The 17,806-nt window shown below is 45.7% G+C and overlaps 1 protein-coding gene across 2 annotated transcripts in view; it reads right to left on the reverse strand.

Annotated features, from left to right (window-relative positions):
- Positions 1-622: 622 nt before the first annotated feature.
- The window catches only part of MYO1H (myosin IH), a 93,953-nt gene continuing 76,769 nt past the window's right edge, over positions 623-17,806 (reverse strand). For both annotated transcript variants that reach the window (XM_035134371.3, XM_060282092.2), the window contains exons 23-32: positions 16,912-16,996; positions 16,615-16,774; positions 15,682-15,765; positions 10,799-10,892; positions 10,169-10,224; positions 9,913-10,048; positions 9,377-9,447; positions 8,035-8,132; positions 6,444-6,543; positions 623-1,289 (exon numbers count right to left, since the gene is read on the reverse strand). In XM_035134371.3, the coding sequence (XP_034990262.2) occupies positions 1,266-1,289; positions 6,444-6,543; positions 8,035-8,132; positions 9,377-9,447; positions 9,913-10,048; positions 10,169-10,224; positions 10,799-10,892; positions 15,682-15,765; positions 16,615-16,774; positions 16,912-16,996 (908 nt within the window). In that variant the 3' untranslated portion in view covers positions 623-1,265. The remainder of the gene's footprint in view (positions 1,290-6,443; positions 6,544-8,034; positions 8,133-9,376; positions 9,448-9,912; positions 10,049-10,168; positions 10,225-10,798; positions 10,893-15,681; positions 15,766-16,614; positions 16,775-16,911; positions 16,997-17,806) is intronic.

The following is a 17,806-nucleotide window of genomic DNA, read 5'->3' on the forward strand; positions in this document are numbered from 1 at the left end:
AGAAGGTCGGCGGTTCGAATCCCTGCAACGGGGTGAGCTCCCGTTGCTCAGTCCCTGCTCCTGCCAACCTAGCAGTTCAAAAGCACACCAGTGCAAGTAGATAAATAGCAGGAAGTTAAACGGTGTTTCCGTGCGCTGCTCTGGTTTACCAGAAGCGGCTTAGTCATGCTGGCCACATGACCTGGAAACTGTACACCAGCTCCCTCGGCCAAATAAAGCGAGATGAGCGCTGCAACCCCAGAGTCAGTCATGACTGGACCTAATGGTCAGGGGTCCCTTTACCTTTGCAAACAATTTCCCCTTACAGAATGCATTTTGTACATTAATTTCACCAAAATGCATTTTTATACACATTCCTCGATTGATTGAAGAACTGCAGATCAGCATTCAGAGAAGTGTGGATTTCAAAGGCAAAGAGGGTTTCAGTTTACATACTGGTTTAAGAGTTGCATACTGGTTTAAGTGTGCCTTTCTCCCCATTCCTGCTCCACATGTAACAAAAAGGTCCAGAAGAAGCCTTAGCTGGCCCCCTTACTTGGCTTTCAGACAGAGCTAGAAGGAAACTTTAAAGCCAGTCAGGAACTAGTTCTACTTTTTTAAAAAACAACAACCTACAAGATCATTTCAAAGCCACGTTTCTCTTAGTCTTTTTAATTCACATTGCCACTTACAATCACAGATTGCTAGTATAGAGAGGAACATGGAGGCACCATTTCGACTGCAGAACCTTCCCCCCCCACCCCACCTCCCTTCAGTGGATCTGTGGCTGCCCAAGCAGCAGCGGGGATCTCAAGGTTCCCCCCAAAAACAGTGCCAGAGAAAAATGAGGAGAGTTGTGTTCCAAAACCCCAAAGGACAACAGCTGCCTGCCTCGTATTTCTCCAGGCTGTAGGATTCAGCTTTACAGATTCTGCCATTACGCTTCCAGCTTTGTAATGGGAAGAAGACTTTTTGCAGAGTGTAGAACTTCCTCCTCCACTTCTAAGGCGCAATTCTTTTCTGAGGCTTCCCCCACTTGAACCTATTAAGGAAATATCTGTAGCTGTTGACTTAAATTAGGGGCAAGTTATCACAAAAATATAGCCAGTTCTTGGGAGTATTCATACAGTCAGTCATGGGATCTGCAACAGTCCTATGGCATCAAAACACTCTCTGTAAGCATCAGAATTATTATATGGACTCTGCTCCTCTCCACAGAGGAGTTTGGGCTACTTTCTTTTTCAAACATCAGCAGTTCACAGGCAAAGGTGGAACATGTGCTTCCATCAGGATGTTATTTTGGGCGATACCTGTTGGATTTAAACATAGAAAGATGAAAAAAAATAATTTATATGGCTCCCTTCTCATTTTGCAGTCCCTGCCTAAACAGAAGCATTGTTACTTGAGAGTCCTGCATTGCAAGAGGTTAGACTAGATGATCCTCAGGGTTCAACTCTACAATTCTGTGATTCCCACCAAAAGTACAAAGGGGAGCTGACAGGCAACTAAGGGATCTGGCTTTTTTTTAAAAATAATTTTTATTAGTTTTACAGATTACAAAAACGGTACTTACATAAACATATTTTCCACCGTCTTTCCACCCCCCTTCCATGGGCCCTCCCCTGCCACAGGAGAATCCCATGCAGGCGAACAGTTGAAGGTGGTCCATTTTATGGTTGGGTTTATGTCTCCCCCCCTCCCCCGCCCCAAAGCCCCCTCCTGCCACCAGAAAGCTCTAGGGAGTCAGGGCAGAAAGCAGGAAGACAACCACCCAACCATCCATTCTCATACCAAAAAGAAAAAATCTATACTAAAAAAGGAAAAAGAAAAAGAATACAAAAGAAAAAATAGGAAAAAAATACGTCAAAAAAGAAAATATAAAGAAAATAAAAATAAAAACAAAAATAATCTTTTTCAAATCAGCATTACTAAACCATGTTTTATGGGCTTCCCCTACCTTCCCCCCTTCCCCGGTTTTCATCCCTTTATTATCCTCTTTAACAGTTTCCTTATCTATAAAATAATTACTTTTATTCCTCATAAAACTTTTAACTTAACTATTATCATTTTCTCTAAATCTCTTATCCCTATAATTCCAAATCCAATTTTTCTTCCCTTGCCTAGTTTTCCCCCTCAATAAACTTCCTTAGCCTAAACTTTTTCCATAATCAAATCTCATTTACACTCTAGCAATTCCCAATATAACCTTTCCTCCCCAATCTCCGGCTACCTCCCTCCAATCCAGCAAGTTCCGTGGTCAGCAGTCCAGTTTTAATCCTAATAATCCATCCTATTGATCACACACCCATTCTCCCTTCATCCCACCCCCTTTCTCCAATGTTTTGCCCTCCAGGCATCCATAAGGCCCCCCCCCTGAGTTTCTCCCCTTCTTAGGTTGTGCTTGTCCTTCTCCTTGTGGGTAATCTGAAATTCCGCTGGTTCCTGTCGCTCCCTCCTCAAAAGAGGGGTATTCCGCTCATCCTTTTGTGAAAAAAAATCATCTTTTCCTTCGTGGTGATCTTCATTTTGTGTTGTATTATCACAGTCATCATTATTAGCTTTGCACTCCAAATCACAGTCTCCATCATTGTCAAAATCTTCCAAATCTTTGTCGCTGTCATTGTCACTATCTTTCCCTTCAATTTCAGTACCGTCATCATCTGAAAAGTCATATTTAGCAATCACCATCTGGAATTGCTGCTTTAACTCTTGCTGTTGAGTCTCATCTCGGCATAGTCCTATTCTTACTTCCCACAGGGTTGTCAAAACAATTCGCTGGAACTCAGGTGAATACCTTTTTGTTGACATAGTTCAGTCTTGTCAAGGTCACTACTTATCATGTGGGGTGGAAAATGGTCACTGCTTATTTTCCCAGCCTCGTTTTAGCAAACTGACTGCATTTTCCAATTCATAGTACATAAAAATCCAAGCCAATAAACAAAAGCATGTACACAGAAATTCTAAAAAGTCTAAATAAGAAAGTTCGTTTATAAATCCTGGTCAGCTCGCTGGGCTGTCTGGGCTGCCGGATCCTGGGGAAACAAAAGGTTTTCCTAATTCTTTTTCGTCTTTCTGCAGGGGATCAATAACCACTGTCCTTCTCCCCTTTTACCCTGCATCCAGGGGAGAACTTTTTTGCATCTTTGAGGATACCTTTCAAACCAAAATCTTCAATTCCCGGCTTCGGGTATTTATTTACCGTTTCTTGAATTGCTGGGGGGAGGGGGTGGCTTCCGTTTTGTTTCCCTCTCTCCCGAGTCCAAATTAATTTCAAATCCAATTTTTAGAGGCTTACTTACAGTCTTAATTTCCAATTCTTTCTTTTGGAAGAATCCAGCGCTCTCCGCCTCCGGCTCGGAGCTTCTCTCCGCTAGAGCAACGATGGCGCTCAAAATTGCCCCCGCGACTTCGACCCTTCTTGCTCCGGCGCTCTTACTAGGGCAACCGGAGAGTTGGGGAGTCCGGATTGGGGCTCTGCTGAGCGATTTTGCCCCCGGGACGCTCGACCCGAGGTTCTATGGGGTTCAGCGTTGCTCTCGCTGCCCTCCCCCCTCTAGCGAAGACGGGCTGTCTCAGAGCGAGACAAAAACCCCGCCGATCGGAATCTATCCGAACCACCTTTGTCATCAGGGCCTGGTAAGGACCCCAAGATCTCCTGCAATGCTTTTGCAAAGTTTTTTGCAGATAAAGTCGCTCAGATTTGGGAAGAGGTAGACTCCACCGTGGGAGCAGGGCCGGGGCGGGAGAGTGCCAGAGGCCTGTCTAGTCATGTTCTATGGGATCAATTCCAATCTGTTACCTCCGAGATGTGGACAGGCTGCTTGGATGAGTGAAACCGACCACCTGTCTCCTTGACCCTTGCCCATCCTGGCTAATAAAAGCGAGCCAGGAAGGGCTGGGCAATGGGCTCCGCGGGGTGGTGAATGCTTCCCTCTGTGAGGGAGTCTTCCCAGACCCACTGAAAGAGGCGGTCATTAAACCGCTTCTTAAAAAGACATCTTTAGACCCGGCAAATATGGCTAATTATTGCCCAGTCTCAAATTTACCATTCTTGGGCAAGGTGATTGAGCGAGTGGTGGCTGAACAACTCCAGGCATGCCTGGAAGAAGCAGACCGCTTGGGTCCCTTCCAGTCAGGATTCAGGCCTCATCATGGGACTGAAACTGCCCTGGTCGCACTGGTTGATGATCTCCGGCGGGCTAGGGACAAAGGTGAGAGCTGTTTCCTAGTTCTGCTGGATCTCTCAGCAGCTTTTGACACCATCGACCATAACATCCTTCTGGACCGTCTAGAGGGGTTGGTTGGGAGCTGGGGGCACTGTCATACAGTGGTTCTGCTCCTTCGTCCTGGGCCGTGTTCAGAAAGTGGTGGTGGTAGGTGTTCTTAATTTGCTGCACCTTGAATGGTGGTTTTTTATGATTTTGTTTTGTTTTGTTTGGGGTGGGGTAGTTTAATTTTAGTATGATTGTTTCTTGCTTTGTTTCTATTTTTATTATTTTGGTAAGTTGTTGTATAGTTTGTATTTGCTTTTTAAGGGGAAAGGGTCAGGGCTGCCTGGGAGGGGGCCTCAGCCAACAGAATGGCTGGGGCAGGTTCCACGGGGGGGGGGGGGTGTACTGGGACACCCAATCTCAGTGATCACCGGCGAGCTAGGGACAAAGGTGAGAGCTGTTTCCTAGTTCTGCTGGATCTCTCAGCGGCCTTTGACACCATTGATCATAACATCCTTCTGGACCGTCTAGAGGGGCTGGGAGCTGGGGGCACTGTCATACAGTGGTTCCACTCCTTCCTCCTGGGCCTTGTCCAGAAAGTGGGGGGATGAGTGTTCAGACCCCTGGGGTGCCTCAGGGTTCTGTCCTCTCCCCCATGCTTTTTAATATCTATATGAAGCCGCTGGGAGAGATCATCAGGGGGTTTGGGCTGGGTGTTCATCAGTATGCAGATGACACCCAGCTCTACCTCTCTTTTAAATCAGAACCAGTGAAGGCGGTGAAGGTCCTGTGTGAGTGCCTGGAGGCGGTTGGAGGATGGATGGCGGCTAACAGATTGAGGTTGAATCCTGACAAGACAAGTACTGTTTGTGGGGGACAGGAGGCGGGCAGGTGTGTCCTAAACGGGGTAACTGTGTCCCTGAAGTACCAGGTGTGCAGCCTGGGAGTCATTTTGGACTCACAGCTGTCCATGGAGGCGCAGGTCAATTCTGTCTCCAGGGCAGCTGTCTACCAGCTCCATCTGGTACACAGGCTGAGACCCTACCTGCCTGCGGAGTGCCTCACCAGAGTGGTGCATGCTCTGGTTATCTCTCAGTTGGATTACTGCAATGCGCTCTATGTGGGGCTACCTTTGAAGGTGACCTGGAAACTGCAATTAATCCAGAATGCAGCAGCTAGACTGGTGACTGGGAGCGGCCGCCGAGACCACATAATACCGGTCTTGAAAGACCTACATTGGCTCCCAGTACGTTTCCAAGCACAATTCAAAGTGTTGGTGCTGATCTTTAAAGCCCTAAATGGCCTCAGTCCAATATACCTGAAGGAGCGTCTCCACCCCCATCGTTCTGCCCGGACACTGAGGTCTAGCACCGAGGGCCTTCTGGCGGTTCCCTCACTGCGAGAAGCAAAGCTACAGGGAACCAGGCAGAGGGCCTTATTGGTAGTGGCACCCGCCCTGTGGAACGCCCTCCCACCAGAGGTCAGAGACTACCTGACATTTAGAAAATACCTAAAGGCAGCATTGTTTAGGGAAGTTTTTAATCTGTGAAATTTGATGTATTTTAATGTTTGTTGGAAGCCGCCCAGAGTGGCAGGGGAAGCCCAGCCAGATGGGAGGGGTATAAATAATAAATTATTAATTATTATTTATTATTATTATTATTATTATTATTCTAAATCTTCCATTCAGCTTTGCTGGATGTCCAGCAAAACAGTGCAGTGAGAGAAAGAGAAGGGAAGAAGCTGTAGTTTGAGCCTCAGACTCCAAAGAGGAACAGGAACAAAGTACAGCTCATCAGCATGGAAAATCACAAACAGATTATCAACATAGACAAATAAAGGGGCAGCACACCTGCCTGGGAGGTAGAAGGCTCAGCACCTGACTTTTCCAGCCCTTCTCGCCTAGGCTAGGTGGGCAAGCAGCCTCACCGTCTGGCCTAGGGGGAAGCTTCACATGCAATTATTCAAACAAGGCCAACTTACCGTAAACATACCCAAGGGACTTCTGAAAGTTTGCTTGGCATCATGATGGGCTGGTCTGACACTATACCTGGGTTTAATTGGACTCCTCTTGGTTATCTAGACACTCACTTGCAATGTTCCTACACTAGTCTGCTTACCACCCCAAGTTACCTGCAAAAACCTCACTGCAGCTACAACATTTAGGCCCCTGAATCTGCTTTGCCCGTCATTCCTTCAGCATCCAGTTCTTTGCCTGTATCAAAAGGGCCACAGTCATTGCAAAGGACTTACCACCCTCAGTTGTCCATTTTTGGCTTTGTAGACCTGAGCATCCTGCCCAGTAGTGAAAACCATTGTCCCTTCTTTCCCTGGACTGATTTGGAACTGGAGGCTACAAAAAAGAAACACACCAGCAATGACATTCACAAGCCCACCAGGCTTAGGTGCAAAACCACCATCCTGGCCTCTAGGGAAGGGTCCGGGAACTCGAGGAGAGAAGACCTGCTCTCCATGCAGAAATAATAAGGCTGATAATGAAGTCCCTGGAGAGCCACTGCCAATTGGGATAGACCAATAATAAATGAATAATAGTGCCCCAACTTAGGCGCTCCAACCCCTCAGAGAGAGAGATGACTGTTGCCAACTCTTTTAAATCTTTACAAGACAGTTGAATACCTGGCCCTTCACTCAGGCTTTGGGATGCATTTCAATACCAACACCAACGTCTGTCTTAGGGGGCCTGAAGCAACCACCTGGAGGTTACATTCCAGGAATGGCACATATGTGCAAACATGTATATAGCTGAACCATCCTCATGCGAGCAACCTTACCTTCTGAAGACAGCACGCCCAACAGATCCAACCTCCACCCCAGGCAAAGCAGAGTATTTCTAAGCTGTCTGCCGTGCTTTCCAGGCTCTGGGAGACACTCACATGATCTCATGTGGCTGTCCGTGTTCCTGCAAGAGGCTCCCAGAGCCCAGGAAGCAAGTGAGAGCTTAAAAGCTCTTTCAGTGCCAGGAAAACCCTGAGCAAAAAGAGCATTTAAGCTCTCCACCTTCTGCACATTTGATTTTTGTCATTTCAACTGGCCAGCCTTCAAGTGCATAAAGATGAAATCACACCTGCTCACTGGTTGCAACTGGACTGTTCCTAGGTGTTATGACGATGGTGGTGGCTGTTGCTTTTGTTATTAAACCCACTACCTGTCCTTCAGCAGCAGGTCCCAGCAATTAAAGTTCAGTATTAAAAAACAAAAGGAATGACAGCCACAGGAATTGAAGTGGGTCCCAAAAACACAGGTGTGTCTTCAATAGTGATGGAAAGCTGCACAATTAAGGGACCAGATGCACTTCAATGGGATGGGAGTTCTGCAGTTTGGGGGCTGACACAGAGAAGGCCCTCTCCTGGGGTTACAACCACCACCCCTTGCAGTTCTGAGGGCAGCAGAACTACCAAGAGGGACTCCTCTGCCAATCTTAACACCCAAAAGGGCCTAGAGGGAAGGAGGCAGTCTCAGATATTTCATTTGGGACCCAAGTGCTTTTTCTGAACCAACTGCACTGGGACAAGGATGTCAGAGGCATCATGCCAGAATCCCCACCCCCACCCACCCCTGGTTGTTCAGATGCTTCCCAGAAGCCCACTTACAGGCTGTGAAGGCACCAGCCCTCCTGCCCTTCATAATTCAGTGGTGTATCCTTCCCAATGTGGCATCAGAACAGCCTCTTCAAAATAGTCACCTGGGTTTTTGCTTTAAATACATGGAGTGTGAAAGGCCTGTGCTTCCTATGTCAACAGATGTGGGTGATGCTTAAGAACAATCAATCCCATGATTTCATTCATTTGCAAATGCAAAGGCCTCAGAAGAGCGAGGAACCCACCTTCCCTGGACCACCGAGAAAGAATTCTGCTTGTGGGCCAGAATGCAGAGTTTTGTGACCGTCTCAAAAAAGTGCTCACACTGCAGAATGGCGTCTCCCTGGAAGCAAGAAATGGAGTCAGGCAGGGCTCTCTGATCAAGGAGAAGCTCCCTTTTCACCACTGTGTTATGATCAGACAGCTGCATTTGAAAGCTGAATACAAAGAGGGTTATTAACACTTTTCAAAAGCAAAAAAATAAAAATAAAAAGCACTTGGCTAAACATGTCTCTATACCAGTGGTTCTCAAAGGGTGTTGCAGGAAATTTCTTTTAATTTTTTTTTAAAAAAACTTTTATTGATAAATACAATACTTACAAACACAAAACAAACTTATTATACATACATACACCTCTCAACTTAAGATTACAAAAAAGAAAACAAACAAACTAAACATGCAAACATAAATCTTGACTTCCCTCCACCTATGTGTGGCTTCCTTTATTTCTTTTCTTCTTTTCGCTGTGTTATCAATATTATTTTTGACTATCTCATCTTATACCCATTTCATCTTAATTTTTTACTGTATGTTTCATTCATTGCATATTGATATATTAATACCAGAACAATGTTTTTTGATGTATTTCTCCACGTACGTCCACTCTATCAGTTTTTGGTCTGACTGGCCTCTCACTACTGCTGTAGGTTTTGCTGGTTCCATATATTCACAAAATCTTATTTGCCATTCTCTTATTGAGGGAGTTTTTTCTCCCTTCCAATTTCTGGCTATAATCATTCTTGCTACAGCGGTTGCATATAAGAAAACTTTTTTCCTAGCAGCAGGAATGTCAGTTGATATAATTCCCAAGAGGAACGCCTCTGGTTTTTTATTACATGATATTTTAAGCATTTTTTAAAAGTTCCTCTTGAATGACACTCCAAAATTGTTTAATAAACACACACTCCCACCACATATGATACATTGTTCCTATCTCTGTTTTGCATCTCCAACACAAATTAGATTTTGATTTATAAATTTTCGCCAATTTGACAAAAAATAAAAACTGATAAGCTAACTTTTCACAAGTACAGAAGAAGAGGCCTGGGCTGAATTAGGCCAAAGGGGACCCCTCTAGCCCAGCATCTTGTTTTTACAATGCCCCCCCCCCCCGATAATAAGATGCCGCAAGCAAGACATGAGTGCTCTCCCACACTTATTCAAAGTCATGGCTTTGAATGATTAGCTGTATCACAGGCATCCGGTGTCTGAAAGTAAGGCGTTCCTTTTGCTCCTTAGCTTGTTTAATTCCCATGCATTTCACACACGCAAACACACACCATGGGCAGGCAAAGTGAAACTGCTACCTTCTCTGCTTTGCTGTCTTCTGAAACGTGGATGACTAAGATACGGTCGCCCAAGCTGCTGGCAGAAAGGCCTTGGAAAAAGAATGCAAAACGAAGTCACTTACTAGAAAAATTAAAAAGGTCTGCCTTTCTTTGCCAGAGCTGCAAACAAGTCAGGCAGGTAGATTTTATTGTGTGTTTGGATGCAGAACTGAGTTTCATACTTTACTGCTTCCTTTCCCTCACATGGGCCGTTTGACAGACTGCAAGAAAAGATCTGTGAACTGCCCTTTCCACTCTCCCTCACAAACAACATACCATATATATTGTTATGAGGTGGGGGAGGGGTGGTCAGCCTGGGTCCCTTTCAGGCTCCTTGCTAGAAGAGCCTGCGAAACCAGCCCAACCAGTTCCATTGCCAGAGGGATGGCCTTGGCTGACCAGGACATTTATCCTACCCAAACAGGTTGCTCTGTTGCCAAGGAGGCCTCTCCCCATCTCACTTGGCTGGATGCCTGGGAAGGGAAAGAGCTGCCCAAGGACAGCAGGGATTGTACCTCCGAGGGTCGCATACTCAATCCTCTGCTTGATCTTGGCCATCTCCACCACATAGGCTGCCACGCGCGTCAGAACCAGCAGTCGCTCTCGGGGCTTGAAGCCATTCCGGTCGTACTTCACCACTGGCGTCACATACTGAAAACCAACCACCAGGTGAGTCTTAGAAGCAGAGGCAGCTTTGCCTGAGAGTCACAGCTTTAACCACACACCTGTGCAGGTTGGCCTGCCCTTGCCCCATGCACCCCCCGCCCTCACCTTCACTCTCTCGTGGCGGATCAGCTGCAGGACTTTGGGGCTCAACTCGCTCTCATCTAGGAACACAGGAAAGAACAAGGGTCACAGTCCCGGCACAAAAGCAGGGAGCCACAAGGAGACATGCACAAAAGAAAACTGATCTCGGGGAGACATTTTAGGCTGCCTCTAGCACAACAAAACACATATCCCAGTCAGTACCAGCTCTACCATTAGGCAAAGTGAGGAGGCTGTTGATCTTGATTGTTATGGAAGGGCAGGAATTGCTATTTATTTACATATTGAAATATTTATAGTGCTGAAGGAAGGAAGGAGAGGTGCTTCTGGGATTAATTTTTGACAATATTTGCCATATTGTCGTCTCCTTGGCAAGTGTGTGCTTTGGTGTTTGTCTGCTCAGGTAGGCTAGCTCCAAGTTCTCTTCTGTTTCCAGGGCGACTCTTCCTAAGAGATGCCTTAGCTGTGCAAAAGTTTGGTTAGGAAACCAGGCTTTTAAGCTTTCATTCTCCTCTGCTTGTGTAACCTTACGTATTTGCATTTCCTTGCAAAGGAGGAGCCCACAAGTTTGTCTCAGGCCTTGTGCCTCCTGTGAACCAAATCCTCAACCAGCCTTGCCATTTCTGGTTTACTCACTTAGCCTGGTCTCAAGAAATGGTTCATTCAGGCTCTGGGCATAGCCAGCCTTCTTCCCGCAGAAGATGCCACTAGCAATCACTTTTTCCTCCATCTGTTTTGGAGCAAAAGAAAGAGATTAGACCAGTATTTTGCAAGAAGGAAACCGCATTAAAACTCTTGCTTCAGGCTGATGTGGGGAGTTGTACTTATGTTACTAAGAGGCATAAGATCAGGACACCCCCCGTCCCGCAAGCCATAGCCTCAGTATTTATTTATTCATTCATTCATTCATTCATTCATTCTTGTTGTTGTTGATAATAATAATAATCATATCCTGCCTCAAGGTTGCTTCCACAGATATATTGAACAAGCTAAAAACAGAAAATAAAATCATTAAAATGCAATTAAACATGAATAGATATAAAATAATATAAAAGATCTATTAAAAATACAGATAATTACAACAACAACAACAAATCACAGCACCAGCCCTTTCCTCAAAAACGTTCAGTTCTTCACTAGCTGACAGAAGGACAGCCAGGAGGAAGCCATCTTTTCCAGGGAGATGTTCCAGAGTCTGGGAGCAGGCCCCCCCCACCTCCACCAAGCGGGCCTGTCAGGGGGGCAGGACTGAGAGAAGGGCCTTCCTCAAAGAGCCCAGGCAGGATTCATGAGGGAACATGGTCTCTCAGGTAGCTGACCTAAGTCCACAGTATCACTAGCACCACTGACTTCCCGGTGTTTGCGCTGCTGCTTACTGTGAAGTAGGCAGCGGGGTGAGGGGATGCGAAGACCAGTGTGGTGCAAACACACCGGCAGGAAGCTATCCAGCACTCCAGGTGCTGCACTCCAAGAAATTTTTAATTGGAATGAATTGGCCACGGGAGGAGATTTAAACAGGAAGTTGAACTCCCCGCATTGAGAGGGCTGTAATGCAGTTAATTTGCCTATAGCCGGAAAATTGAAAGGAACCTATTAATTACCAAGGATTGGACTCAACACCTTCTCCCGGAGGCAGAGTAAAGGGGAGAAGGATTAAATTTATTAAAATCCCTGCAAAAAAATTTTTTAATTTGGACTGGGGAAAATCCCCCTGGAAGCTGAAGCCGGGTCCCGGGAGGAATCAGTGAGCCGCCATTATGACATCACAATAGAAAGGAATTTGTTTATCTCTTTGAGACTGAGAACTGTCAATTGTGAAGAGAGTGTAAAATAATATAAGGCTGTGTTTGACAACTGCTCTTTTCATAAATGGGCACAAGAATTTTAGGACATGAAGAAGAATAAAAAAATGAGACTATAACCAGTTTGGATATAAACTTGGACTTTGATGTTATTGGAAATACAATCTGTTCCACTTCCTGCTCTGTTCTGTTCCCATGAAATCTGAGATGAACAGGATGCCTGTAGCCACAACATCACCTGGTGGCCTGGACTTTCAGAAGGAACTTTAGGAATTGCATTTGGACTTGAGGGATGAATTGCAGCAAAATAATTTATTGTTGTGCGAAAGTAATACACAGTTGTGTTAATGGCGTGAAAGAAACCAGAATTGTCTGGATAGAGAAAAAGGATTAACTCCAACAGAGAACGAAGTCAAGCAAGAGGAACAATCATCAGTCTTGGACAGTGTATTTGAATTTTTTAAAAAGGAGGAAGATACATGGAACATTGTTCCCCCAGTGAGAGGAAGGGAACAGAACATCTGTTTGATTCAAAAGTTCCCAAAGAAGAACCAGCATGGAGTAATGTCCTCCCAGTGAGAGGGGGAGGGCAGGATCAATAATAATAATAATAATAATAATAATAATAATAATAATTTTATGTTTATTTGTTTTTGTTTATTGAGTTTTCGTCTTTTGTGTGTGTGTGATTTTGTATTTGGAAAATGAATAAAAATTATTTTTGGGGTGTGTGTGTGTGTGTGTGAAACACTACAGTAACAAAACCAAAAAACAAACAAACAAGAAAAAACATCACATATTCCTTTGACTTCCATTCATCCCACTATGTTTTCTAGGCTTCCTTTTCAATTTCACACTTTGTATTATCACTTCTTGATTGTAATTATCACTTAATTTATTCGTGTTTCATATTGTCCTGCAAGGTTCAGCCTAGACTCGTCAAAGCATTCAAGTTTTTACAATGTGGCTGTAAATATTATTTAAAGACATTCCATTCTTTATTTAAGCTCTGTTTTGAATCATCTCTTAAGCTTCCAGTCATTTTGGCTAGTTCTATATATTCTATCATCTTCACCTGCCAGTCTGATTTGGTGGGTATCTCTTCTCCTTTCCAATTTTTTGCTATCAAAATTCTAGCTGCCATTGTTGCATACATGAAAATTCTTCTAAATTTTTGGGATTTCATTAAACATGATTCCCAACAGGAAGGCTTCTGGGTTTTTGGGGGGAATGAACATGTCACAGAGGATGCGTTGGGACTACTCTAGAGTAACGACTCTCCAGACCTTTGCCTTTTCATGCTTTTATTGAGTGCAGGCTATTTACAGTGCTAGAGCTATACAGGATACATCCTCTCAGTCTGACCCAGAACCCTGGAATGGCGCTTCCCGCGTTTTCTTCCAACATAAGAGTCGGGGCACCCCAAATCTCCTCCCCCGCTTCCTCCTGCGTAATTCCGGAACCAGAGGGGAAAAGGGTCTTCTTTCTGTGTTTTCCTTCTCCCCCTCTTCCCCCCCTCTCTCTTCCTGTCCCATGTGCAGCAGGGGCTCTCCTATGCTGCCAGAGCCCCGTCCCCTTCTTCCTCCTTCCTCACTGGACTCTTCCCCCTCCCTGCTGACACTACTGCTGGTGGAAGAGCTTCTCCTCAAGATGGGTGGGGGCTCCCTGTACTCTTTCCCCCTCACAGAACATATAAAGATTTTTTAAAGTTCATTATATATAATGTCCCAGATTTTTTTTTCTTAACTGGGAAAGCTTCTGTAGGGGAAAGCCACCAAGGGATTTTTGGTTTGAGTAAATCTATACATGCCAACCATAACGGTTGTCAAACCCCTCTAACAGTACTACCCATTCATGGATCCAAGATAGGCACGTGGCATCGTTATACAATTTGAGATCAGGCAAGGGGAAAAAACCCTCTCTCCTTAACATTAATTAATAGTTCATGCTTAATCCTAGGTCTTTTCCCTTGCCATATGAATTTCGAAATGTTTCATTGCCAGTCCTTAAAGCAGTGCATTCCCCCTAATACTGGAATGGTCTGAAACAAAAAGAAAATCATTTTCGGAAGGACATTCATCTTAATTGTGGAGATTCTTCCCCAAAAAGAAAGATGTAGTCTATCCCAAATTTCCAAATTTATTTTTATCTCATTCCAAGTCTTTACGTAATTATCCCAATATAGGTTGATATTCTTTGCCATTAGCCAATTCCCTAAGTACTTGACTTTCTTCTTCACCTCTAATCTAGTGATTTTTTTTAAGATGTCATTTTTTCCCTCCGGCTCCATATTTTTAACTAACAATTATTATTTCTTTACAGTTAATTTTAAAACCAGCCACCTGTCCAAATTCTTTTATCACCTCAATTACTTTAGGAAAACTTTATTTGGGATTTTCCGTAGTAATAATATGGTCATCAGCGTAGGCTCTCAACTTGTAAGATTTTTCTCCCAATACTATAACTCTTATACCCACCAGATTTTTTGGACCATAACACGCACCTAGTTTTTTTGAGGAGGAAAACAAGAATTCCCCCCCCCTGGTTTTCCTCCTCTAAAAGGCTGGGAGGGGGCGCTGGAGGGGGAGCGAAGGAGGCAGCGGGGGTTGGTGGGGAAGAATGAGCAGCATCCCTCCACTGCCCCCCCGTTTCTCGCTGAACGCGGTGGAGGTGGGGGGAGGCTGATATAGTATGTGAGGTGGAGGTTACCGCCCCCCCCCAATATTTTATTCAAGTTGGAAGAGAGAGGGAGGGAAGTAAGGGGTGAGAGAGAGAAAGAGAGACAAGGAATGGGGTGAAAAGAGAGAGAGGAAGACAGAGAGAGGAAGAGAGAGGGAAGGAAGAAGGGAAGGAATGAGGGAAGGAAGGGGAGAGGGGGGGGAGAGAGAGGGAGGGGTGAGAGAGAGGGGGGAGGGAGGAAGGATAGAAGCTGGGAGGAGGGGCGGAAGGGGCTCCCTTCCGTCTCTCCTCTCACCTTGCTCGCTGTCACGGAAGCAGCCCGAGAGCCGGTTTCTCACTGAGCGCGGCTCTGGCTCTTGTGGGGCTCTGGCTCTGGTGCGGGCTCTGGCTCTGGCATTCACTCCATAACACGCAGCGACTTTTCCCCTTCCGTTTTAGGAGGGAAAAGTGCATGTTATGGTCCAAAAAATACGGTACATCATTCCTTATTCTCCTATTCAGAGCAGCAGAGGAGGTAGGCAGGGGAGGGGAGAGGCTGGGGGAGAGAGAGAGAGAAGCCCCCTCCACTGCAGAAGCCCACCACTAGGTCATCTGAAGGCAGCCCTGTTTCGGGAAGTTTTTAATGTCTTATCCGCAATATTGCCTTGTCCGGGGGAAAATTGGAAGATCTTATATTGTTACCACTAAAAGATGTGATGAATGATATTTTAACTAATTGGAAAACACCAGTTTCATGGTCAGAGGCCTATACAACGCTCATCCCTAAGCAAGGGATGGATTTACAACAGGGGCCAGATGGGTAGGGTAGGGTAGGTTGTTGTTGTTGTTGTTTTGTGAGAGAGCTGCAGTGGAGATCTCTGGCCCTTCTGAGAGCTCCTAAACCTCTGCACCTCTGAGCCTTTGCAGAGTGCACTGTCAGCACAATAACAGTAGATGCAACTAGGAGCCAGGGGGACGCACCCAGGGCAGATTTTGAGCTCCCAACACCGTTCATTTTAAGAATTGAGCCCCACAAAAACTCAAAAGCCCAGACTTTACCTGTGCCTTCTTCTGTGCTGTGATGCCTCGGCAATATTTCCGGACAAGGTTTCTTCTGCAGATCTTCCTCAGGAACTCAGATGTCTGGGTTGAGAAGTGGGGAGGGGGGGAGTGTAATCTGTCATTTGAAGTGGGACAAGGTGGATGTTTGGGAAGGGGCCTTAACTCAGCATGCAGAAGGCTTCAGGTTTGAGTCCAGCTGCCAGTCAGAGCAGGTGGCACCAGGCAAGATGGGGATAAGGCAAGGTTTTAGCAGTGACCTTCCATGCCATTTTGGGACTGCAAACACCACAGAATTTCAGCTCCGTAAGGCCCCTGCAGCTTGGTCTCAGTGTGCCCTAGGAATGGGCAAATCTGCCAATCTTGGTTTCTCTGTGTTTTGCATTTTTCCAGCCAGCTCTCCTCTTTCCCTCCTCAGCCTGTGACATTCTTCCCAGGAAAGTCCTCGTAACAATTCCTCAGCATTTTAGTGCAAATTCTCCCAACATATACAAACAGTTTGGCCAAAATATGTACAAAGTGCATTCTCTGTTAAATATATATAGATACACACATACACATCTAACATAATGTTGGATGTTATTTTCAGTCATAGAAGCATCTTTGTGCACATCAAACTTTAGTATATGCCTATTTCCCTACATGTGACTTGGCTGGAGAACTGCAATGCAAAATTTGGAGAATGCAGATTCCAAAGGTCAGCTGAGCTTTGGTTCAAATTCCTGCCCTTCATCAGTGCCCTCAGCTAAAATGAGAAGGGCTGGATCAGACCAAAGGCCCCTCTTGCCTAGCATCTCAGAGTGGCCAGCCAGGCACTGCAGGACACCTGCAAGCAGGGCTTGAAAGTCAGCTGCCCCCTCCCACTCTTGTTCCCCAGCAACCGGCATTCACAGGTACAGTAGCTCTGAACATGGAGGTTCTAACAGCTCTCACCTCTTGCATGATCTCCGGAGGCTTAAGCCAGCTTTTGTCCAGGACGTTCTTTGGGACGTGATCTCTGAGTTTCATGAGGTAGGTGTACTGCACAAGCCTCACAAAGTCCTTGTTATCGCGGTTCAAGGGTTGCTTCCGGTGGATGAAGCCTCTGATGTACCTACAGGAGTGATCCATTTTACTGATAATTTCATTGTTTCAGTCTTCTTGTAAACCACTCCGAGGTTTTGCTTTGCTTTACAATCCAGCAATCCAATATAAATCGAATGAAACAAACAAACAAACAAGCCAGCTTACTTCCGGATGGTCTGGGCTGCCCACATCCTCTTTTTGGCCAGCTTCCGAGCCAGGACTCCTCTCCAGCAGGACTCCAGTTTAATGGCTGCAAGACAGAGAGAGTCAACAGCGAGGGGCAAGAGGACCCTTTTGCACAAGGGCAGAGCAAGAAGAAAGAGGGGCTGCCCCCCACCCCCAAGAGGGATGCTGCTATACAAAAAGCCCTGCCCTGCCCCACCATTCCTCCAAGTCAAGCTGCCACATACCGTATTTTCCCGTGTATAACATGCCTCCATGCATAAGATGACCCCTATTTTTTGGGACTCCAAATTAAGGAAATAGGGGGGGAATTGCCCAGAGTAGTTAAGCTTGGGGGGGGAGTTGTTGAGCTTTGGGGGGGTTGCCGACAATCGCTCACCCACCTGAACACCACTGCCAATTACATGCCTTGCCAAACCCACCAATAATCTGTCCGTTCACTGACAGCAAAAGCCAATTGACCACCCAATTGCCACAGCACCCAGTCAACAGCAGGCCTTGCTGACCCCCCATTTTTAACATATATTTCTAATAAAAAAATTGTCTTATACACAGAAAAATACGGTACTTTCTTCCTTATCCTTTCCAAGGCAAAAAGGGTCATAAGTACCTGAGTTTCAGAGGGACCTGAGCAACTGACTCTGGCTCTCAGGGGTCAGGAAGGGAAAGAAGGTCACTCTCTCCCAGGAGAGAGACTTTAAAATGCTGAGCTGCCTTCCCACCATCAGGGATCCAGACTGGACTTTCTATAAAGTTGACCATCCTTGTTGACTACTTGTAAGTAAACCAGAACCACCATAGTGTGGCAAATAGGCTAGGTCTAGTCCACTATTAGAGCCACAGTGCTCTGGTTCATTGCGAGGTCCATTTCAACCTT

This window comes from Zootoca vivipara, chromosome 12 (genome assembly GCF_965207765.1).
Source record: "Zootoca vivipara chromosome 12, rZooViv2.hap1.1, whole genome shotgun sequence".
Lineage (NCBI taxonomy): Eukaryota > Metazoa > Chordata > Lepidosauria > Squamata > Lacertidae > Zootoca > Zootoca vivipara.